General features: G+C 33.8%; 1 protein-coding gene across 29 annotated transcripts; it reads left to right on the forward strand.

The window, feature by feature from the left end:
• The first annotated feature begins 1635 nt into the window (after positions 1 to 1635).
• LOC132636389 (uncharacterized) lies at positions 1636 to 8198 on the forward strand. Of its 29 annotated transcripts, XR_009581237.1 has the most exons (7): positions 1654 to 2039; positions 2169 to 2288; positions 2380 to 2453; positions 2592 to 2635; positions 2947 to 3007; positions 3173 to 3246; positions 3797 to 4198. XR_009581237.1 is itself a non-coding variant. In XM_060353236.1 (6 exons), the coding sequence occupies exons 3-6, from the start codon at positions 2613 to 2615 to the stop codon at positions 7832 to 7834; spliced, it is 318 nt and encodes a 105-aa protein (XP_060209219.1). In that variant the 5' UTR covers positions 1636 to 2039; positions 2169 to 2288; positions 2377 to 2612; the 3' UTR covers positions 7835 to 8198. The 29 variants fall into 29 exon arrangements, 9 of the variants coding, with proteins under 9 accessions (XP_060209219.1, XP_060209220.1, XP_060209221.1 ...); XM_060353236.1 differs by lacking the exon at positions 3797 to 4198 and adding an exon at positions 7723 to 8198 and having other exon boundaries at positions 1636 to 2039; positions 2377 to 2683; XM_060353237.1 differs by lacking the exon at positions 3797 to 4198 and adding an exon at positions 7723 to 8198 and having other exon boundaries at positions 1636 to 2039; positions 2380 to 2683.
• Positions 8199 to 9782: the final 1584 nt, after the last annotated feature.

The following is a 9782-nucleotide window of genomic DNA, read 5'->3' on the forward strand; positions in this document are numbered from 1 at the left end:
AACAAATTCCACTCTTCATCTGATTTATTACCAGGCTTTTTATTTCCAAAGACAGGTTGATGAAAATTCTTGACATAGAGCAAATCTTCCATTTTGCCCTTCCAAATGGCATAATTTACGCCACTCAAAGTAACCATTCTACTAGTGTTGGCTTCCATCGTTTATCACAAATACAAATTCTATTTTATTCGAAGACCAAAGTAATTCTTTTCTGATGTGAAAGTTCAGACTGTGCTGCAACCACAGAGCATACTCAGACAGAAAGCATATTTATGTTGTTGTCTTTCGTGTCTAATACTACGGCAACTTAGTAATAATATGCAAGTATGATTCTTGTGCAGGTCCACAGCTGTGCATTGAAGTAATAACCCTCCAACGCTACTACAAAATGTTGCCAATTAAAATGCCGGCGAAATGGGAAACAGTCCTGCAATAAAAAATGGAAAGGAGGAAGTCTCGCAACTGATGTTGAAAGAAAAAAAGATGTATTATCATTGAAACAAACTCAATCAGTATTAAAGTGAGGAAGGAGTTGTGGAAGAGCTTATATGCATCACATAATATAAACAAATGTGTGATGTTATTTCTGATTTGTGGATGCAAATCATTCTTTAGTTAACACTTCCAAAAGAATATGCAATTTCCATGATTGTAAACATTGAACCTATTAGGCAAGGGGGAAATTGTTTATGTTGCTCTTAGACTTGCTGTAAATGAATTAGCTCCATTGGTCACTTGTACCGGAAAGAAGTTCATGGATCATACCTCCCACATTTGTAAAGCACTAAGATATCATCTATTATACATTAAGCTTCTGTGTCCATTTCCTCTGTTCATGGTGTTGGGAATAAAATAGACCCGCAAAAATAATATTCACGGTATTAGTAATAAACGCGAAACACTAAGTTATGGTTAAATCAGCAAGAATAAAATGCAGCAATAATGACACCAAGATTTTACGTGGAAACCCTTCTGAATAAGGGAAAAACCACGGCCAAGAGGAGCAGCTGATATCACTATAGTAAGGAATTTTACACTGTGTAGTCACGAGTATAAATACTCCAAAGACCACTACACACTCAAAAAGAAAAACACTCTTTTGATTTTTCCCACCTCACTACAATATCACTCACACTCTATTTTTCTTCACAGACTATTTTCTTACAGTCTATGGAATATCTCACTTTGCTCTCACTCAGATGTATTGTCTGAGATTTTGGTGTGTATAGCAAATGATCTTGGTGTATTACAAATGAACCATAAGCTGCCTATTTATAGGAATGAATTTCCTATGATGAGGTAAGCGCTTACGTCACGACTATGATGAGGTAAGCGCTTACATCACGAAAATGTGAACAAAAGAATTGGCTTGTTGGCCAATTCCACAATTGCTACAAATGTGATTTTGTCAAAGGAAGAAAAATCTTCCTTCCTTAAAATATGGGATAAGGGACTGGACCCCACACATGGTCCCATAATGACTTAGCTAATTTTCAAAGTCAAAATTTCTTTTTAACCTTTGTTCTAAAAGCTTTATCTATTCTATCTCTAGTCTATCGCACATCCATTCATTTCATAAACTTAAAGTTATTTTTATGATCACGCGAAGCGCGAGCAATTTAGCTAGTATCTATATAAAGCAAGGCCATGAGCCCTCTGATGTGGCATACCTCAAAAGCAAGCATTAGTATTTATGTATTTTCTCAATTTTTTTTTTGCCACTTCTCCCTGAATTCTACTTAAAAATAACCACCAACAAAATAAATAAATAAACTAGTTGTCTGTTTTATTAGGGACTCCAAGAGTCGCTTCCTTCGTAAATTTACAATAACTGAAACAGAAACATTCCCTCCCAAAAACCTACCGCTTCTTCTCCTCTTTTTCCCTTTTCTCCTTCTCCATTTGAGGGTTCCATCCAATTTTCCTTTCCAGCTCTATGTTCCAATTATGTTTCCACACATGATTCTTTGGATTTCAGGTATAACGTGGGCTTCCTTTGTAAATTGTTGCTCAATCCAAGTTCATTGTTTTACCGTTGGGTGGGTGTTGTTGGTAATTATATTATAGATACTTTAGCTTTCTGATTGCGATTTTTCTGATCAGATTTGTATCACTAATTTGCTTAATTGAATCGCTTATTGTCTAATTTACGTGGACTCCTCTTACAGGCTTTGAACGGTGCACTCTACGTCACATCTCCGTTCTCTCCTCAACAATGAGCAAACTACTCTCACACATTTGTTCTCACTAATTTCATTGGATCTTTTAAGATTTGATAAATTACTTTGGTGAAACGCTTCACTTATATGTTATTCTCAGGTTGAATAATTCGCTATTTAATTTCCTTTTGTATTCTAATAATTTATAACTTTGTAGTAGAGACGTGGAGGAGTGTAGAATGAGGGCCTACAAAGGTCACTCTTGAAACTTTCAACGATTTATTTATACTTGAGGTACTATATTCTTCTATTAGAATTTGTTTTCGTAGTCATATAGTTGGGTTTTGGGTAATGAGGGAAAAATTAAAATTGGTACTTTAAAAGTAGATATATTACCAGCATGTCCCATAAACTTGTTGTTGTTTCATAAAGCTTGATCAGAGAGGGCCTACGATGTGGCCAAGGGCTGAACAAAGGTCTGTAATGCTCACTCTTGAAACTCCATTGGTTCATTTAAACTTGAGGTATATATTCTTCTGATTTTTGTTTTAGTTATTTTGCATTTTGCTTTTCTGGTAACGAGGGAAAAAATGATATTCGTACTTTTAGAGTAGATGTATCACAAGTGTGTGCCAATAACTTGCCATGATTCCATAGAGCTTGCTTCGAGAAGGAATTATGATATTGTCAGTCATCAAGATTTTGTTTCCCTTATCCATTTTTGTTGTTAATTTTAGCTGACTTGGGATCTTAATTTATACTTTTTCCTTATTTGATTTGGCTTTAGGATTTTATTGTTCACGTTGGAGGTCGAACTTGTACAGGAAAAGCCGGAGAATCCATTTATGGTATTTAGAGGCCTAAATGACTTTGTGACTACTTTTATAGCACCAATTAAGAATAGAAGTGAAAATAGATGCCCCTGTTACTGAGTTTCTTAGCAATTCATGTCCTTTGATATGACTTAGCTAAACTGTGTTAAAATTTTATTTTGAATTTTTCTTTTGTTGTAGGTCTTCAATGAAAGACATGGGAGCTACCGGGAACAAGTAGTTGCTAAAGATATTAACTTCATAAAACTATTTTGGTACTATCTCCCTCTCTGCCTTTCGATTCTCCAACCTCTCCTTTTTAGATATAAAAAATTATATGCCACTGAACACAAATTTGCGATACAGCAACCAGCACACCTACAACTAAAGATATGCTTTTAAAAACAAACAAACAAATAAGACACTTTTATATAGGTTGCTTTGTGTAATGCTTTTGTAGAGTTTAGATTCTTAATCAGAATCCTTTTGATCGTAAATTTGTAGTTTTCGCTAAATAAATAAACTGGTTCGGTGTTTTGCAATTTCCAATTTACATGCATATGATGCATAGACTAAGTATTGGGTTTCGTTTATTTCCTATTTTCAATTACTCTGTTGGTATGTTTTCCACAACTCTGATAGACACTTCTTTCATCAACCACGTCTCTTAATTAGCCAGTTTATAACCTACCTCACGTCTCTTTACCCAACTATTGTTCCGTTTCTACCTTTCATTCTCTCTGTTCGCCTTTTCCCTTTCTTGCTCTCCCTCAGTGTATCAATCCTCACAGCCGAGTTCGTCATTCAACGTTACTCTTTTTGCAGACTTGTATTTCGGCAAAGACGCGTGGACGAATTTTAGCCCACGACAAGATGTGAACTCCGTTGAAGTTATTAGGTTCCTACTTGCTACTATTGCTACTTTATGCACACTGAGGATAGTAGGAGGCACTTTGGTAACCCTTTTATTCCTTAGAAGTGGAAGTGATATAAATTAGGAACTTCATGTGTCTACTTGTGGTGTTAGCTCTTCTGCAACTTCCAGCATATATACCTTCTGTTAAGATCCAGAAAAACTGATCCCTCCTATGCCTATTCGGTCATCTTTCTATCTAATAATTAAACAACCAGAAGGTAGGTTTGTTCATATCCTCATCCCTTCCTGGTTTTTTGGTTGTGTATGTGCATATGCTTCATTTGAAATGTTTTACTTATATTTCTCGATCATTTTTATTGAATAATTTTTAACTTTATTGTACTGTTTCGCAATTTAACAACAACAACATACCCAGTATAATCCCACCAGGTGGAGTCTGGGGAGAGTAGAATGTACGCAAGCCTTACCCCTACATTGAAAGATAGAGAGGCCAGGGGCGACTCAATGGAATCAGTGGCCTAAAGCTAACCTTAATAAGAAGGCCTTAAGTTTATCTAATAAAAAGTCTATATATTTTTTCATTTGAAGTCTATTCTTTTAAATTTTTGGGATGAAAAATTGTTAATTTTTCCTCTAATCATTTTTTTATGATATTCCTTGTTCAATTGACAATGTAACAAATTAATGTAATCAACCAACTTGTAATTTCAATCTAGAACACTTTATGTTCTAAATAATTAACGTAAACTTTGTCTATACAAACCTTGAAAGGATAAAAATATCATCGAAAGCTAGAGTTAGGACAAAATTGATTCAAGTAATTGAAGAAGATGCAAGTAGCTACTAATTTAATAATGTATTTCTTTCATCATATTTTACATCAACCATAATATATTGAACTTTTGATTAATGATAGGATCAATTTTTGGGGCCCCTAATTTGTTGGGGGTAAAGCTTATGCTTTAGCCGCTTGGGGGTTAAGTCGGCACTAAGAGAGGCTGTTTTCGATAGACCCTCGGCTCAAGATTTATTTTCTCGCGCAAAAGAATAGTACTTAGGTAATGAACATGTATGGCCGGCAAACCAAAAAGCCAAGAGTTTTTCCTATTCTCCGGCAAGACTGAACACATCGATATTCGGCCATGTCAATAGCTTAAATTTTCTTCATTACTTCATGAGAATTATAGTTGAGTATTTTCCTGCGTTTTGAATGAGTTTTGATGTAAAGCAAGAGAAATCTTGATCCTTCCTTGGATGTTCTTTAAGCTTTTCTTTCACTTTTTCATTTTGCTTCTTCCTTCTCATTTATCATATGAATTTTGACGAGCAAAAAGGATGCTCAAGTTTTGCACAGGAAAAAAAAGCTGCAACAGTTTTGCTTCAACAAGTCCATGAGAAATTTCTAAACAACTAGCTAAGAATATTGTTCCAACCCAAATAAGTTAGGCGCCTTTCAAACACTTGAAAAGTTTTATTTGGCCTATCTTTTTTACTGATTGTGTAGAGTAATGACAGAAGCTTCGAGGTGATTAGAATTGGGAGTTTAAGTATGTGTTATGTTGATAAGAATACTTTCTTTCATTCATGATGACAAAAATGAACAAAGAGAAAAGCTAATGGCCTATAGCCTACAATGTTTGTTGCTCCTTTTACAGTTTTTATGGCCTTACCCGCCTTGGCTGCTAGATCTGATAGCATTCTTACTATAAAATATAAAGTTAATAGGTAATGATGAAGTCAAATTTTTAAATATCTAAGGTTGTGTTAAGCTTCAATTGCACTTTGATTAATAGTTTCTCTTCAAATATTTGCTTCTGCTTCAGTTACAGCAAGGCAAGAATAATTGATACTAACAAGTTACGACACAACTATCACTATTGTGGTATTGACGATTAAGTAAAACTTCATGCAAAAACTTGCAATTTAATTCAGACGTTTCTATTACCCTCAATCTAGTGGTTTCTGAGTAGATTAATGTTGCTTCATCTATCCGAATTGCTCTTTTAGCTATAGCCACTTATTTAGTCCAGATCCCAAGTTGACACAAATCATAAAAGGGAAAAGGGTAAAAAATACCCCTCTATTTTGGAAAAAGGGTTAAAAATATCCTATGAACCTATTTTGGGTCAAAAATACCCCTCTCATTCTTAAAGTTTTCAAATATACTCTTGTCTTGATGAAAATTATCCCCCAAATAACCCGAAATTATTTTTTAAATCTGCTCCATCATTTAAACTCGACCCAACTAAATAGTAATCCATAAGATCCTCTTATTCCCCCAATTCCCTCAAACATCAAACCTACATATTGGGGGAATAAGGGGATCTTATGGGTTATTATTTAGTTGAGTGGGGTTTAAATGATGGAGCAGGTTTAAAAAATGATTTCGGGTTATTTTGGGGGATAATTTTCGTCAAGACAGGGGTGTATTTGAAAACTTCAAGGATGGGAGGGGTATTTTTAACCCAAAATAAGTTCGGAGGATATTTTTAACCCTTTTTCCAAAGTAGAGGGATATTTTTGACCCTTTTCCCCAATATTTATTATTTGATATATAACCATGAATACGATAGATAGATAGATAGATCATGATGCGTGGTATTTTATGAGATAATTTACAAACTTTCACTAATTTTGCCCCTTCATGTTTTTTAAGTCTATCTAACACAACATCCTATTGATGCTTACACAATTAGTTTCTCACAGATGGAAGTTCATTCTAAAATTTCCGGTATTGGATTGCAGGGATACAAATGATTAGGGAACATCATACGAAGAGATCTTCAATGTAAGAAGAAGAGAATTAAAAGAAAAGTAGCACTGATATGCTCCATAAGTCAAAATACGGGTTAAATTAGAATTAAAGTAGCACTGATATGCTCCATAAGCCAAAATACGAGTTAAATTAGAATTATTCGCCCATCTAGGGGTGGGCGTGGTACGGTATTTGAAACTTCGGTTCGGTAATTTCTGTTTTCGGTATTTAAAAATACTATATCATTACCATACCAAATTAACTCGGCATAGTTCGGTATTTTTAAGTTCAGTTTCGGTATTTTGCGGTACGGTAATTCAATAACCATAGTTTGTTCGACTACGACTTACATATATACATATAATAAAGAATTAAGACTTCGGCTATTCAAGAAACGACTCAATTATATTATACTAACACTTTACACGTGTAAAAATATTCAAAAGAAAGTACAAGCAATGCTCTTTGTTAATCAATTACACAAAAAGGACATTTCAATCAATTATATCATACTAACATCTTACACATGTGAAAATATTTAAAAGAAACTACAAGCAATTCCAACGTCTAAACAATTAGTTTGTACCAATACTAATTATATATATATATTGTATATGTAACTATATGGAATACTTCGGTATGGTATTCGGTATTTCGGTATTTTCTTTATCAATACCGAATACCGTACCAAATACCAAACTTTTCAAAAATGCATACTAAATACCGTACCAAATACCATAATACCGGAGCCGCGGTATCAAAAATTTCGGTTTCGGTATGATAATCGGTATATACCGTATGATGTTCCCTACCCATCAATATCTTTTTCAATATGTGGTGGTAAAATTATAGATATCGAAGAAGAATATTGGTGGTTCCTCTATTGAACAAGAAGCTTGGACAATATAAATCTTTTACTGAAAACTCTACAACATGTGGTACTGGATGAAATCAAGATAGATTTCAAGATTTGGTTAGCGAGTAAGCCTTGATTCTTTTTTCTGTTAGTAGCTGATATAATTTATTTTGAAGCGGGTTGGGGGTTAGAAAGATGAATGGCCATGGAAATTGAATTAGAAGTCAAATGTTCCAACCTAAAGTTTCATGTTCACTGTGCAGCAGATGTCTATTTTTGAGGTATTTTGTTGGAGGACTACAACCATATATTTTATGCACTGTGGGTTCACTTGACTATTGGTCTCTCTTCCTCAATATGTTTGGTGTAAGCTGACAAATGCCACAAGATATCAAGAAACTTTAGTTATGTTGAGTAAGACAGAAGGTGAACTGCAGAGGCAAACTGATCTGGAACACTATCCCATGTGCATCATGTGAAGTACAAGACTTGAAAGAAACATGAAGTTCTTTTGAAGAGAAAGTTGAGCGCATTTCTTTTGTTAAGTTTAAATGCTTACAAAAGTTGTACTTCTAGTGCTCAGGAAACACACTAGATAGTATGATGGAGTTTTTGGATTGTTTTGGACTCTTTTGAGTCAATAGCTGTAAATTCTGTTACTTTTGTGCTGTAATGTATACCATCTCTTGGTACTGACAATAATATTTCCATTATTTTTTTTAAAAAAAGTACAGTATAGCCCTCCAATTCCTAATGTTGGACTGTATCTTTGCAAAAATACTTTGAATCTCTTTGCTTATATATGTTCTCTATGTCTCTGAGTTTGTTTGCTTACCTACTTAATTACTTACAGAGGAAGAAAGGAAAGGCAGATTTGACATCACCAAAAGGAAGTGAAGTAAGAATTTTTATTTTCGTTATTCTTGATATTCGGATATTGGAAAAGATCATTCATAAATCTGAAGAATCAACCATTACCGCGCAAAGCGCGGCCAAATTACTAGTGTTGCTCCAGCCCTGGTGTTGAAGGCTGGCAAGGCTTCAATCCATTTATAAAAAAGTACTATTCTCGAATTAAAGTCTTTCACAAAATTTTATTTAAGGTTTTCGTCCCTATTTTCACAAAAAATTCGTTGTAATTTTTCATACTAGATGGTTGATTATTAAAGAATAATTCTTCTTACAAAATTTAAGACATGAACTACTAAACATTATATGGATACTTTTATGACCGCGCGAAGTGCGGGTAAATTTACTAGTTTAAAAATAAAAGTAAGACTTCATGACCTTATTGAATATGCTAGTAAGAGTATCATCTTCTAGTAATATAATTTCTCCTATCACTTTAACTCTAAAAATAGATTAAAATCATCAATAGTATAGTGATTATTATGCCTTAAAGACATTTATAAACTACTTAGCTTGAGTTTGAAAAATGTCTAAAAATGACACTCAAAGAATTATAAAATATCTTACAAAGCCAAAGTTATAAACTATATTGATTTAGGTTGAAGTGAATTAAATCACATTAAAAAGTAGGAAGTAATTATAAATTTAATTGACTACAACTTCCAGTTGTAATTACATCAATCATATTTTTAAAAAGTAGCATAAACCTTGAAAATAAGTATGTAATAATTAATAAATAATTGACAATAAAAGGATTAAGAAAATTATTTATCACTAATAATAAATATATAATTATTTAAATTAAATATAGTACAAATAATTTTGGGGCCTAAAGCCGCTGCTTTAGTGGCTTTAGGCTTCAGCCGACAGTCCTGAATTTAGAATTCTACTTGTGCAAGGATGTTTAACAGAATTTACAAGCGCACTGAAAACAAATAAAAAAGAGTTACAAGATAAAGAAGCTGAGGAAGATATCGGCCTTTTCTCCTTGATTCAAAGTATATAAATCAGTCAAACATTTATCCGGTCATTTGCACTTTTACCCTATTTTGTGCTGGTCTTTAATTTTCGCTGCCAAGACAAACAACTTATTCACGGGACGTAAATTTATATTTTTGCACCATAATATCACACAAGTTCCACTTGCACCCTTAAAGAATTTATATCCCGCTAGGCATAAGTTCAATTTTGAAGGACAAAAATTAATGATCAACCCATTTGAAGGGAAAACCGTGCAATTAAATGACATTTATCAATGTAGAATTGTGTGGGCTTCTTTTTCCTTCCTTTTGACATAAGAGGTGAGGAAATTCTTGACACTTTATCTCGAATCCTTGTGGAGCTCCTCCTCGTCCTCGTCTTCATCCTATGCACTATGGTTAAAATGTCTTGAGGTATTTTCTTAATACAAGCC

This window comes from Lycium barbarum, chromosome 4 (genome assembly GCF_019175385.1).
Source record: "Lycium barbarum isolate Lr01 chromosome 4, ASM1917538v2, whole genome shotgun sequence".
NCBI classification, from domain to species: Eukaryota; Viridiplantae; Streptophyta; class Magnoliopsida; order Solanales; family Solanaceae; genus Lycium; species Lycium barbarum.

What these genes read in the sequence shown, in the direction of transcription:
- LOC132636389 (XM_060353236.1), top strand. Translation starts at nt 2,613, where the DNA reads ATGTGGCCAAGGGCTGAACAAAGGTCTGTAATGCTCACTCTTGAAACT. An exon ending in TTGGTTCATTTAAACTTGAG is followed by an intron (nt 2,684 to 2,946) that starts GTATATATTCTT and finishes ATTTGGCTTTAG; the next exon opens with GATTTTATTGTTCACGTTGG. An exon ending in AGCCGGAGAATCCATTTATG is followed by an intron (nt 3,008 to 3,172) that starts GTATTTAGAGGC and finishes CTTTTGTTGTAG; the next exon opens with GTCTTCAATGAAAGACATGG.